The sequence below is a fragment of the Heptranchias perlo genome, chromosome 37 (genome assembly GCF_035084215.1).
Source record: "Heptranchias perlo isolate sHepPer1 chromosome 37, sHepPer1.hap1, whole genome shotgun sequence".
NCBI lineage: Eukaryota > Metazoa > Chordata > Chondrichthyes > Hexanchiformes > Hexanchidae > Heptranchias > Heptranchias perlo.
Genome location: NC_090361.1, coordinates 9889850 through 9904651, shown reverse-complemented (window position 1 = coordinate 9904651; position 14802 = coordinate 9889850). Strand labels below are relative to the sequence as shown.

At 40.2% G+C, this 14802-nt stretch overlaps 1 protein-coding gene across 4 annotated transcripts in view; it reads left to right on the top strand.

The window, feature by feature from the left end:
* rfx1a (regulatory factor X, 1a (influences HLA class II expression)) overlaps positions 1 to 11022 on the top strand; it is a 119861-nt gene extending 108839 nt beyond the window's left edge. For all 4 annotated transcript variants that reach the window (XM_067973108.1, XM_067973109.1, XM_067973107.1 and 1 more), the window contains 2 exons: positions 3186 to 3231; positions 8022 to 11022. In XM_067973108.1, the coding sequence (XP_067829209.1) occupies positions 3186 to 3231; positions 8022 to 8179 (204 nt within the window). In that variant the 3' untranslated portion in view covers positions 8180 to 11022. The remainder of the gene's footprint in view (positions 1 to 3185; positions 3232 to 8021) is intronic.
* The last annotated feature ends 3780 nt before the right edge of the window (positions 11023 to 14802 follow it).

Genomic DNA, 14802 nt, shown 5'->3' with positions numbered 1-14802 from the left:
TCTTGTAAACAATACTATATAGAAGGGTAAAGAACAAAACAAAACACTGGGCTAGATGAATTGGAGGAATTATTAAATCCTTAAGGTGAAAGATGAACACACAGGCCCTCAAACCACATGTGTATACTCGCTAAAAGACATCTGACAAGATAAGTGTAGTTAAATGGGGTCTTAAATTTACGTGCTTTTAAAACTATTTTTGAAGTCTTCCTGGTGAGCATGCTCCTCACAGGAACATTTTTGTTTGAAGTATTGCACACTTTTTAAGTGTTATAAAAATGGAGTTCCAGTTTTCAAAAATCAATAGCATAAAAATAAGTTGAAGAATCAAGATTCTGTTAGATTTTGGGTCAACAATGAAACTGTAATACTTGGTTAATATTAAACATAATATTTCATTATTGACATTGAATTACATTGCTGCTTTAAATTTAATAAAATCAGATTTTTTTTTGAGTAATGAAGCAGCAGCCTTCACTAGCGAATATTTCCTGAAAATAGAATGCTGTTTAAGGATTAGCAATCAAAGCCACTTACATCTTAAAAAATACTTTTGTGGAAGGAATTAGTAGATTTCTGTTCAACTGGTCAAGATGAGGAAATGCAGAATATTGGAACAAGTAATTGCTATTACATACAATTACATAGAAATTTAAACACAAAATGAGCCATTCGACAAAACCAGCCTAAGTTGATGTTTATCCTCCAAATGAGTCGTCATCCCAATCACTGTCCCTTAATGTGCTGCCATTCTTACTATAAATGGTAGTTAAATATAAATTGGATATAAGGCTATAGGGAGGGCTGTCCAAATTTGCAGACCATACTAAACTAAGAGATGTAGTAAGTAATTCTGAGGACCAAAGGAAGTGCAAGGGGATATTGGTAAGATGGTGGAATGGGCAAAAGAGTGGTAGATGGAATTCAATGTCAGTAAATATGAGGAGGTACATTTTGCTTAAAAATAAAAGTAATAATTATACTTGAATGGGGGAAGGCTCGGTGATGTGGAAGAGCAGAGAGATTTGGGATTCAGGATCACAACTTTAAAAGCAGCACCTCAACTAGATAAAGCCATAAAAAAGAGAATGGAATACTGGGGTTTTATGGCAAGAGCTAATGAATATAAAAGTCGAGATGTAATGGTAAATCTATATAAAACCTTAGTAAGGCCACAGTTTTAGGCTCCACATTATGTTGAGGCAATAGAGAAGGTACATTGCAGACTCACTTGGATGTTGCCTGGTATGAGGAAATACAAATGTGACGAAAGACTTGAAAATCTGGGGCTGTTTTCGCTAGTACAGAGATGATTATGGGGTGATTTAATAGATGTGCTTAAAATTATGAAGCAATAGGGCATAGTACATAGAAACAACCATTGTGGTTGAGGGGTTTGAACAAGGAGACATAGATATATGATTAAATGTAAGAGATTTAAGTCAGGGAGCAGGAGAAAGCTTTTTACACATGGGGTTAGTGATTGAAGAAGAGACCATGCAAACATTTTAAAAAGATTTAATAGGTGGTTAAAGGAAAGGAAATAAAGGGATATGGGCACATGGGATTAGGATGACTGCTCATATGGAGTGGTTGAGCTGAACGCCATGTTTCCATGTTGCAATTTTTATGTAATTTTATGTATTTTAGCTGTTGAGTTTTAAGTTTAATATTCTTTATCTACTTATAATTTCACTTAAACTACTCTACTCCTTGCCCTTGTGCTCCTAAATTCCACTCTGGCCAAATTCCCATTTTGGAAGTACTGTTTTCACTCTGTTCCCACTTCACTTTGTTACTAGGCAGAATAGTACGATAACTTCCACCTACAGTTCAGTCTGTGCGAAGGGAATAGTCTACATTATTTGTTGTGTCTACAACAACATACTTCAACACAATGGAGTTCTTCAAATAAATTCAGCATACAGCAAAAACCTCTTAATGGGAGCACTTGTAGTGACCAAAACATTCCCTTTACCCAACTGTTGCTAAGAAAACAAATACTGTAGAACTGTAGCATGGAAGATGAGCCAGTGCTTGAAAAAGGAATCCTTTTACTTGCTCCCGTTAACTGTTGTGTACTCTTGGGGCCAATTTTAAACCTAAATTGTGGGTGCGTTGGGGGTGGGGCGGCTGCGAAAATTGCAGAAATGCAGAGCAGGTTTGGAAGCCGGCTCCAACCCATCGACTTCCGAGTTCCCCACGGACGCACCTGTGTGCGCACGAGCGTCCCGAGTCCGGAAGTCCCACCACAATTAAAGCCGGCAGGATGATAGTTAAAGAGCCATATGTACCTCATTGAGGTACTTAAGGCACTTGTGACATGTTAGGTAGTTAGAACAATTTTTAACTTACCTGGGCGGCTTTCCCAGATCAGGCAAAAAAGAAACTAAATAAATTAAATACAAACCATTGCGCAAAGTTAAAACACAAAATCAACCTACCTTTCCACTCTGCTCCGATGTCCAATGTGTCCCTCTCCGATGTCCCTCCCCGATCTTCTGTCAGTCAGGCTGGCTGCTGGACGCGAAACCCGGAAAGAACTTTAATCGCCATCAATTACATTGCTATTGCGTCAGAAACGGTAAATTTTTTTTTATTCGGGTTTGCCACGCGCACCTTCACCCCCCACAACTGCCAACCTGCCACCATTTCAAAATTGAGCCCTTGATGCCTATTTATTTCGGTCTGTAACCAAAGTTTTGACTTGACCATTGGGATTCAGTCAGTGTTCTGTAACTGTCGCTATGACTTCCTCTGACTGAGCAACTATGACAAATCTTATTGGTAGATTTCACTTAATTTCCCCCCTCCCACTTTAAATTTTTTTTTCTCTCCATGCAGCTTTCTCACCGCTGTACATCCTCTGTAGTCAGGGTGGCTACAGCGTTTGGCTGTGGGTTTCACCATTATGTCATTCTGAACTATTTAAGTTGGACGTCTGATTTCTCCTTCCCCTAATGGAGCCCCTTACTCCCATCTGACAGCCTGATTAAAAACCAACAAAACCCATCCAATTTTGTGCATCTCGTGGCTGCAAGAAATAGGCTGCTGTGGAACTTGCACTCACTCTTAAGCATCTGGTTGTTGGTCAAGCACTCAACTACTTGAGCTGTTGGTCTCTTCCAGTTTTGTATTGCAATGAGTTAAAGGCAAAATAAAACGTTTTCTTCTTTATATTGTAGTTTGCTGATCTTGGACGGGCTTTAAACCCTCTGGACCCTGACAAAGGTAGGTAATGTACTTGGATACAAAATAATTAACACCTCTGTTTATTTTACAATGAGTTTGTAGCATCGGAAGATTTCCAAGCAAATCCTTTGGGGTCAGATTCATTATTTATGCAAATCTGAAGGATGAGAGGCACGTTGTTGTACACCAGGGATGCACAAGTTGTCCTCATTTGGACTGCAAGTCTCATATTTTCACTCTACAGATAGCCTTGTATAATAACCGAATCCTTATTCTGATTTGGGCATTTATGTTAACTCAGGAACACAACCACCTGATTGAGAATAATGATTACCTGTTTCACTTATGTGCTGGTTCACTATTGATACTGCACATTGACTGGTCATCCCTGCTATGTGCCAGTTATTTCTCCCTAATGTGCACCGCATCCTTCAAGCTCCTTAAAATATCTGTGTACAAGCGAATTCATTGGAACAGCATGACTTGTGGTTCCATGTGGAAGATAATTGTGAAAATACCTAAAAGCATGAGAAGGTAGGAATGAAAACAGGCCTGTCACCCCATCTAATTCACCCTGTTGTTTGGGACTGTGTACAAGACCCGGTCAGATAATCTTCATCTCAATATTACCTTTGGGATTAGGACTACTGATCATGTGGAGAATAAACACCAACACGGACTGCTTGGGCTGAATGGCCTGTTTCTGGGTTGTTATTTCTATCTGTATGTAATTAGCACTAAGCCTGCATTTTTTTAACCACATGCTCCCCATCTCCAACCTCCCTTTACTCTTTGAAGTCCTTAAACATGTTGTCACCTCCCAAATCCTTGCCAATCTTTCCCGCAACTCGATGTTTCAATTTCTTCAGTCAAGTTTTTGCCCCTGCCACAGCACCAAAATGACCCTGAGCAAAGTCACAAATGACATCCCCTGTAATTGTGACCATGGTCATTATCCACCCTTGTCCTGCTCGACCTTTGCTGCCTTTGATACGGTCGACCACACCAGCCTCCTCCAACACCTCTCCTCCATCGTCAAGCTCAGTGGGACTGCCCTCACTTGGTTCCACTCTTACCTATCCAATCATACAGTGCACCTCCAGCAATGGCTTCTCTTCTTGTTCACACACTTACCTCTGGAGTGCCCAAGGATCTATCTTTGCCCCTTCTTCTTCCTTATTCATATGCTGCCCCTTGACGACATCATCAGCCAATATGGAATCAGCCACATGTACTCTGGTGACACCCAGCTGTATCTCCCTGCCATCTCTTTTGACCTCTCATTTGCCTTTGTATTGTCAGATTGTTTGCCCAACATCCAGTCTTTGATTAGCCACATTTTCCTCCTGTTAAACATTGGGACGACCAAAGGAATTGTCTTCAGCCGCTGCTATGAGCTCCGTACCTTGGCCCCCAATTCCATCCCTTTCCACAGCCAATGTCTCAGGCTGAACCAGACCTCAGCATCCTATTCAACCCCGAGCTGAGATTTCAACTCCATATCCTCTGCTTCACAAAGACTACCTACTTCCACCTCTCTGCTGTCTGTCTCCTATCCTGCACCAAGTCCCGCTCAACCATCATCTCTGTCCTTGCTAATTTAAGTTGATTTCTGGTCCTCAATGCCTCCAATTTAGAATTCTCATCCTCATGTTTAAATCCCTTCATATCCTCTCCCCATCCTATCTCTGTAACCTTCTCCAGCCCTACATCATGCCTTCCAACCCCCCATCCCAAACTCTCTGGCTTCTCGTGCATCTGGGCCCACCCACCCCCGCCACCTTTGATTTAATTTGAAGTTTGCTTGATCTTCTCATCATGTTGTCTCGTTCTCTTTTTTGTTGCTCAACACAAAAAAGAAATGTCTATATTCCCTGTACCAGTTCTCTTCACTTTGCCTATACAGATAAGGGGCTTACCCCTGTTTGAGGCCCCCGATACTAGATAGCTTTGACCTGAGGCAGCCAGTGGCAGCTCTGTCTGCACTCAGTAAAACCAGACCTTGGGACCGCCTGCAACAAAAAAGGTACGTTTTTGAAATGTACTTACCTGAATGTGGAGCTGGGAGGAGCAAGAGTGTTCCTCCTGGCTCCATATTTAAAGAAAGTGGGCTGCTGCTTCCCCTGACCCGGCCACTTATCTCACCACTCCGCACCCCCTCCCCCCACACTCCCCCCCCCCCCCCCCCCCACCCCAGCCTACAATCCATGGCTGTTTGTGCCGAGCCGGCTCCATTAAAATGAAGCCTGAGGCCCAATTTCGGGGGCACATTGGGCTTCAGCATTCAGGCACAGTAAATGGGCCCGCCCAAATTTCTACCCTACAGTATTTGCAAAGGATTGTTTAGAAAAGAAAAATTGCACGACATATATCCTCCAAAGTAGCTACCAAATTAGACATGTCAAAAAGTATCCTCCTATGAGGTTATGCACTTTGGCAGGAAAAATCGGAGAGCAAGTTGTTATCTTAATGGCGAGAAACTGGAAAGTACTGCAGTACAAAGGGATCTGGGGGTCCCAGTGCAAGAAAATCAAAAGGTTAGTTTGCAGGTGATCAAGAAGGCCAACGGAATGTTGGCTTTTATTGCTAGGGGGATAGAATATAAAAACAGGGAGGGATTGCTGCAGTTATATAAGGTATTGGAGAGACCGCACCTGGAATACTGCATACAGTTTTGGTCTCCATACTTAAGAAAAGACATACTTGCTCTCGAGGCAGTACAAAGAAGGTTCACTCGGTTAATCCCGGGGATGAGGGGGTGGACATATAAGAACATAAGAACATAAGAAATTGGAGCAGGAGTAGGCCAATCGGCCCCCCGAGCCTGCTCCGCCATTCAATAAGATCATGGCTGATCTGATCCCAACCACAAATCTAAAGAACACAAGAAGTAGGAGCAGGACCCGGCCACACAGCCCCTGGGCCCTCTCCGCCACCCACAGGGCAGTGACCGATCCGAACTCAGCTTCATGTCCAATTTCCTGCCCGCTCCCCATAACCCCTAATTCCCTTTACTTCTAGAAAACTGTCTATTTCTGTTTTAAATTTATCTAATGATGTAGCTTCCACAGCTTCCTGGGGCAGCAAATTCCACAGACCTACCACCCTCTGAGTGAAGAAGTTTCTCCTCATCTCAGTTTTGAAAGAGCAGCCCCTTATTCTAAGATTATGCCCCCTAGTTCTAGTTTCACCCATCCTTGGGAACATCCTTACCGCATCCACCCGATCAAGCCCCTTCACAATCTTATATGTTTCAATAAGATCGCCTCTCATTCTTCTGAACTCCAATGAGTAGAGTCCCAATCTACTCAACCTCTCCTCATTTGTCCGCCCCCTCATCCCCGGGATTAACCGAGTGAACCTTCTTTGTACTGCCTCGAGAGCAAGTATGTCTTTTCTTAAGTATGGAGACCAAAACTGTATGCAGTATTCCAGGTGCGGTCTCACCAATACCCGATATAACTGCAGCAATACCTCCCTGTTTTTATATTCTATCCCCCTAGCAATAAAAGCCAACATTCCGTTGGCTTTCTTGATCACCTGCTGCACCTGCATACCAACTTTTTGATTTTCTTGCACTAGGACCCCCAGATCCCTTTGTACTGCAGTACTTTCCAGTCTCTCGCCATTAAGAAAATAACTTGCTCTCTGATTTTTCCTGCCAAAGTGCATAACCTCACATTTTCCAATATTATATTGCATCTGCCAAATCTCCGCCCACTCACCCAGCCTGTCTATATCCCCCTGCAGGTTTTTTTATGTCCTCCTCACTCTCTACTTTCCCTCCCATCTTTGTATCATCTGCAAATTTTGATATGTTGCACTCGGTCCCCTCCTCCAAATCGTTAATATGAGGAGAGGTTGAGTAGATTGGGACTCTACTCATTGGAGTTCAGAAGAATGAGAGGCGATCTTATTGAAACATATAAGATTGTGAAGGGGCTTGATCGGGTGGATGCGGTAAGGATGTTCCCAAGGATGGGTGAAACTAGAACTAGGGGGCATAATCTTAGAATAAGGGGCTGCTCTTTCAAAACTGAGATGAGGAGAAACTTCTTCACTCAGAGGGTAGTAGGTCTGTGGAATTTGCTGCCCCAGGAAGCTGTGGAAGCTACATCATTAAATAAATTTAAAACAGAAATAGACAGTTTCCTAGAAGCAAAGGGAATTAGGGGTTACGGGGAGCGGGCAGGAAATTGGACATGAATTTAGATTTGAGGTTAGGATCAGATCAGCCATGATCTTATTGAATGGCGGAGCAGGCTCGAGGGGCCGATTGGCCTACTCCTGCTCCTATTTCTTATGTTCTTATGGATACAGTGGTCATAGTAGTCCATCATTAGAGTGTTCTTAACTATGTAACAGCCTCAGCTACAACACATTTTGTATGTCAACAGAGAAGATATTACTTCTGCAGTCTTGGGAGACAGTAGGAATGGAGAGCTGCATAGGAGCTGCTGCCATTTTACACTGTCCAAGCTACCTATCAAGGCTGGGACATTTTCCTCAAAATATTAGAGTAAATTGCCTTAATTTGAAAATAATTAGTGTTTGAAAAGATCTATTTAATTATAGTTCCGTTGTCTTTGGGGTTTTCAAATAGAATGTTCTAGTAGAAGATTACAAGTGATTAAAATAGTGAAGCTGTTTTGGTCAGCGTTCAAATCTATCAATTTCTGACCCAAGCCATCAGGTAGTATGAAGATAAAGTGTCCTGAATGAATGAAATGAATTTTGATAGGGGAAGAGTTAAATTGTAATAAGATTTGAATATGATAAGCCTGAATTTGCATTGTTTTTCTTTTTAACCACCTGTTCTGTTTAATCAGATGAGGAGGAGGAAGAAGAAGAAAGTGATGATGACAGCCAACAAGAAATACCAATGGACAATGAACCCACATTAGTGACAGACTCCATGGAGCCACCAGCCAAACTGCCACGGACAGATTCGAGGGGAGTGTTCGTCCAAGCACCACCAGCCAACTGAGAATAAAATGTAGGACAAAAAGAGGAAAGATTGAATTTAACACCATTCACTCACCATCCATGGCACTTAATTGCCATTTCATAGAAAGACATTGTCTATAGTTATCACGAATCTCAAACATCCAGCAAAATTATTTTAGTTCAACATTTATTTATATGAGTTGTATTAAAAAATAAAAGAAAAAATTTCCTTTCAAAAAAATTGGCCACTAGAAGTAGAGTACATTGGTAAATGACTGCTCTTTACACAATTAGTAACTTTAAAGACGCACAGCTCACAGATTATATAAAAACTGAAGCTTTACCAAGCTCAGTAGTGTGCTGCACCCTTTGCATCCTGCTGCTTACATTCTTTGAAAACCGTGGGAGTCAAGTAGGACAGTAACATATTGCCCAAACCCATTCAGCAGCATTTACATTGTTTTTGTTGGGAAAACAAAAGTATCAATGAATATTGTTTGCTGCCACTGGAATAAAACAAAAGGCCAAATTAAAAATCCCACTGGAATTTCTAACGGAAATACTGGGATTCTTTCAAATGAAATGAGGTGCGTTTATAAGTGCGCTACTAAATATTGTACAGTTATGGGAACTAGGATGCATTGTTTGGCCCTTGGGCCTCTGTTGCACCTTTGGTTAAAAGAAACTGTGGAACCTACTGGAAAGCTTACACATGTTACTTCTTGATTTTGGGGACTCCTATCCAGAGCTGTTGACAGAACCAGAACTGGATCAAAACAAGCAAATATTCAAATTTTTAAAAAATTACAAGCTCCTTGATCACACAAGCAACTTCATCCAGCTAAAATAACCAGCAGTTAATCTATTGCCAGGAGAGCACAGATTGGACAGGGGACGCAGGGATGAATTGAATCATCTCTGATTGATGAACATGAGGGTACTTTCACACTAATGAACGGTCCTCATGTAAGCCAGTCATGGAGCTCTTCTCCTTATTGTATGTGCTTTTGTTTTTAATATGTTAGCTAATTTTAAAAGTTATACATATTTATTCGATACTTTTTGAAAGGCTGTGCAGTATTTTGTGCAGTGGCAGTAGATGGTATGTTTAACAGAAACACTGACTTCATACATGAGCATTGTTTTTGTTTGACTTTCACACAAGTAAATTACTAACCATTTTGATGGTAAATTTACCTTTCCTGCTCAATGAACTTTTATTTCAAGTGAAACCTAACAAATATGAAACATTTTTCCATGTTACTGTTTTGTCCTTCCACTCTGTGTCCCTCTTATGGTGGCCCTAATTATTGCTGATAGGCTTGAAGAATTGACCCCTTACAAAGAGCACAATGGGTCACTACCCCAAATAATGAAGAATTCTGGGTGAAAGAATGATGCATGCTCATTTCCTTTTCTTCGCCTTTCATGAGAAAACACCCAAAACAGTTGTTTTCCTGATATAACTCAGCTAGCAAGAAATTGCTCTCATTTTTTTATTTAACATACTATAAAAGTGATGGCGTTATTAAATACAGTTAGACCCCCTTTATCTGGCCTGGCTGAAATCATTGTAAGTTAGGAAAATGTCAGAATTGTGATTTCAGATAATCTAAAGGCTTTCCTTATACAGTACACATACAATTCACAGGGCACGAACCTGAAGTCTCTCAGAGAGGGCTAGAAAATAGGGGGTGAGCTCACTGAAAATATTAGACATACTGTATTATTTCACATATTGCAGAACTAGAGCTTTTATAGGAATTTGTTACCCACTATAAAACCTGATAGGAATGAAAACAAGACGAGGCAAGGAGGAAAAAAAAATTAGGATGCAAATCTATTGGGTCGTAGCTTTGCCAGTAAAATGATTTAGTTGGTGAGTAGTATAATTCAACAACTTGTATCATTTTGCTGGTCTGCTGATATAAGATTCGGGAGTTGATGTATCTTCCTGTATGATTTCTAGGCATAATTTCATTATTCATGTTGTTATGCAATGTCATTAATAGAATTTTGAGTATCTGCTTCCCATTGAAGTACAGATTCATTACTCTTGTTCTGTTCTGGATATTCCATTAAAATGTTACAGTAAAAGGGATATAGCGTTAGGTTTGTAAGCACTGCGTATCATTGCCTTCTCTGCCACAGTCCCGATGACCTTTGCTCTGCTGGACTTGCCGTGCTTTGTAAGTCAATGAATTGTGAGATTGTAGGCAATCATTGTGAAGAGTTTTGTTCAACACTTATCACTCCTAATGCTACATATTACATTTAAATTGATAAAGGCCATTGGATGATACCAGTGCAAAAATATTAAGCTTTTCAATCTACCTGCTGAATATATTTGCAGCACCATCTTAACATAAAACAATCATAATACAAGGGAGAACCACAATTCCAGACCACAAATCTGATCTTGTGCTGATTTTCTTAGTTAACCTATGCCGAGCCAAGACTTACTTCAGGCTCAGTTTCCTTGTATATGGGTAAATAGTAAAAGCATGGTGTGACGATTCACCGAGCATCACTACCCTGCACCTATAAAATTTGGAAACTTGAAGAAAAGCTTTATTGTACTTCCTAATTATATTTGTGTAATTACCAAAAATACAAACTCCCCTGTGCTCTAGGAAACACTGTTAATAGAGAAACTGTATCGCAAGAAACTTTGAGCTTATTATTTTTCTGATTTCCTTGTGTTCATTTGGATCCTTGTATTTGTCCAAGGAAGATTGGGAACTCTTAGCTAAAATGGAAATGTGTATTCTCCAAGCTCTGTCAAATTGTCTATCAAAAGTGTATGGTGAATAACCATTTTTACTCTTTGGGACGCCTGCCTATTGGGGAGAAAAAGCCGAAATACATACATTTTAAAGAAAATTATATTTTTTCTTCTCAATTTATTTTGTTGCAGTTTCTGCCCTCTGCTGAAGATACTGACTCGTGCTGGAATACAGTCGGTGCTGGTAGTGCTGCGATGCCTCGCCCGTGTGGCCATTCTTCATGTGTGAGCCTAGACAGTGAGTGTCAACAGGCCACTTGACCATGTGTAGCATCACAATTGAATCTGATGCTGTCCTAGCCCAATGTACACACATACACTTTTTCTAGCAGGAGTCACTGGATAGTAATCAGCCATCTTTTTCACTTTGCAAGCCTTTCACAACCTCTATCAGTTCCATCAATTTCATCAGGCCCTGCGTTGTCACCATCCATTGATCATTAACTTGCTTTTTTTAAGTCTTTGGCCTTTTTTTTCTTACTCTACTTTCTCTCCATTAAGTGAATGATCTCGTACAGAACTAGTTTTTGTTCCCTTACAGAAATTTATCTTCTAAGAGAAGCCAGAGTATGAATTCAGACTACAATTTCCTATTTGGAAGCCCTGTGATCTAGTGCTGCAGCTACAAGGCTGTCTCCAATGTAGTCTGTTAAGGACATAAGAAATGCTGAATAGGATAATCTGCAGGGCTTTGAATCACTTTATATTTTTGTATTCGGATGCAGAAATAGTACAACAGTTCCCAAAGAGTTAACCAAAAGTTAGTTTCTTATAAATCCTGGAAATTTTACTAACCACTAAAAGCAAGTTACTTTACCTCGCCTAAATTAACTTTTCATCTGGCACAAACCAGAACTGTGAAAATTAATTCTGAAAAGCAACAATTTTTTTTTAATTGGCTACAAGTCAGGAATGAAAAGAAGTGACGAGATATGTTTGGAGGGCAAGAGAAAGATGAGCAATAGGCTACAAAGAGACCAGTTAGAGGAGGAGATACACTGAAGCCACTTACACATCAGCTGATCAGAAATGGAAAGGAAATTATCTCGGTCCCAAGTGTAGTTGTTGTGCAGAATTTTCCAATGATTATGATGAATGACTCCATGCTCTCATTGTCCAATATGTCTAGATCAGTGCTTTAAAGCGTATATTATAGCCAAAATAATGCTAATACTTCAGTAAACAGAAAATGTCAGGAGAAGCAAGGAAACTATGTGACATGTACCTGTGCCTTGATTAGCTGATAACAGGAAATGTTATTACAATTTGTGCCAAGGGTTTTTCTATCTTTAAAATCCATACAAAATGGTGGAGGATTTTTAAATGTTCAACAACTGTAATGGAGTGGGCAGGTGACCATGTAAACTAAACTGTTTTTGGTTTCACAGGTAAGATATAATACCGGGTTTTAGTTGTTCTGTGATGAATTAGTTCCTGCAATATGATTGATCTGAGACAGTGCATATTTTAATAGTCAGCATCATCGCTTTCTTCATTTATTTTTGTTACCTTCTAGCCCTCTAGCAGTTATCGTTACCAATAGTTGGGGAGGGCATGCATTGAGATACCTGACTGTCGTCTTGTCTTTTCACATGTTCGTAATTAATGTTAAATGATTAGAGCATTAACTAAAAGTGGAAGGAAGGTCCCGGGAACATTACTTTTTATTCAAAGTCTCTCCATTTTTTATAGAAGAAAACAAACCTACCTCAAACTTACTTGATGCCACTTTAAAAATGTCCATGTACCTGCCAGCATGCACGGTCTCCCTCTGTGCTAGGCCACTCTCTAGTGATGACAGTTAAAGGGATCCACCCTTGGATCCTTGAGCGACTCCATTAGAAACAGCGGAGGCGCAACTTCAGTCCAGTGCTGCTTGTCTCTGAGAATACACATTTCCCACTTGGTTTACTGAGAGCGGGCAACTCTTGAGCTGCTTTGAAGTTCTGCCCATGCTGTCCCTAATGCAGTCACTCTTAGATGCTGGAGTAATTCGCTGTAATAGGGATGGAGACTCCACACAAGGGAGAAAAATTGACATTTTCAAAAAAAAAATCAAATTTGAGACATGTATGTCATTTTCTTCTATAAAAAGGGAGAGTACTTTGGAAAAAAAAACCTCCCCCTAAACTTTGCTTCCTCTTTAAGCTTGGAGATTAAACAGGAGCAGAACTGTGATGTTCCAACCTGTGAACCTTACTACCAGTGCCATGAGCTCCGATTTTATGGGCATGCAATTGATTAACCTAACCACCATATTAAGAAGTACTGCATTTGGACACTGATATTCTGTTTATACTCAATTCTGTAGTTGTCTGAGTGGAATTAATCAATACCTCGAAGTTAATACCTCATTGCAGTGGAGTAGTTCCCTCTACTAAAATAAAGCACAATTTTTTTTTTAATGTTGGTTTTATTTTATTTTAGCAGAGGGAACAGTTTGCAGTAGATGGGTAGAAATTGGCAACAAGAGTGGCAGTTTAGCAGGATAATTTGTATTGGCAGGCTTCAATATGCCTGTAACTCAGCCTGGGGATTGGTGGGGGGGTAATTTCAACTTTAGGCAAAGGTGTAAAACAAGCGATATCGGATTGGCCACCCATAATACACCTCGCCTGATTTTCCTTTCAATTGACTTCAGTGGAAAGAAAAATCGGGCGGGGTGTATAATGGACAGCCAATCCAATATCACAAGTTTTTACACCATCGCCAAAAATTAAAATGACCCCCAATGTTTCTCCCTAAGGTGAGTCTCACTGACCCTGATACTGATTATGAAGTACTATACTGTTTTCAGGCCATGTAGTCGTACGAAAAGGATTGCAGATTTTCAGACACTTCTAAACTTTTGCGGCATTGACATTAGAAGCCTACAATTATTCCATGCCAGTACTGCAGGGGTGTTAGTAATCTGTGCTAAAACTCTGTATGAAACGTCCCAGTCGATACAGTTATAAACATCCTTGCATGTTAAAAGTCAGAATGATCTGTCATTTAAAAACGGCATGTCTGCTGATGCTGAAGCCACTCAGTGATTCAGAATGGATTATAGATTGCTGCATGCTGCAGTTGTTAGTTTGGTCAGCAAAGACTTGACTGCAAGATTCTGAAGCAATAAAGTGTACAGCTTAATTCTATGCTGAAGAATTTGCTCTGAAACATTGCGGACTTTAATCCCCGGATCCTGCAGAGTAAAGGTGGCTCGTATAAACGTTTTTACACCGTATTTAGTTGAAGTATGCCTATTTCTTAAGGGGAACCTTCAGCAAAACAACCCAAAAGGCAAATTATTAAAGCTGCTCTACATCCAATAATAAATACAAAGCCAACGTTATCTGTTTGCACAAACGATTCCTCTACTTTGTGCTGGAAAGGCAAATCGTAAGCTATTAATTACATTTCTGTTGATGTCATTAAACTATATCAAATAGATATCCATCTCCCTCCCCAATATATATAATTAACTTTCACAAAAATAGTCTCTTTCTCTTTTATACCACACATTAGCAGGTAGCCTCATTCCCAAGAGCCTCATATGTATTTGGTCGTAGGAATTCTATTTGAAAAATGTCAGCCTCATTGGCTTCATTATTTTTCTTTTTACTTGAAGGCCTATTATGGGCAGGACCGCTGGTATACAGTGACTGAATAGATCCAATTCTGTTTTTATTATTTTCCAGAATTTTTAACCAGAGCTTAGGGTTTTGCATTCTGCAATGCTGACTTTTTTCTATCAAAAGCATAAACCAGTGGCCTTGATGATGGAAGGGGAAGTATAGGTTGATGAGTGGCAGTTAGAGTAGATGTGTTGTAAAGTGACTGAAGTTCCCCTTTAAACTAATGAAAAAGAGGTGCAACAAGATATAAACAACAGGTAA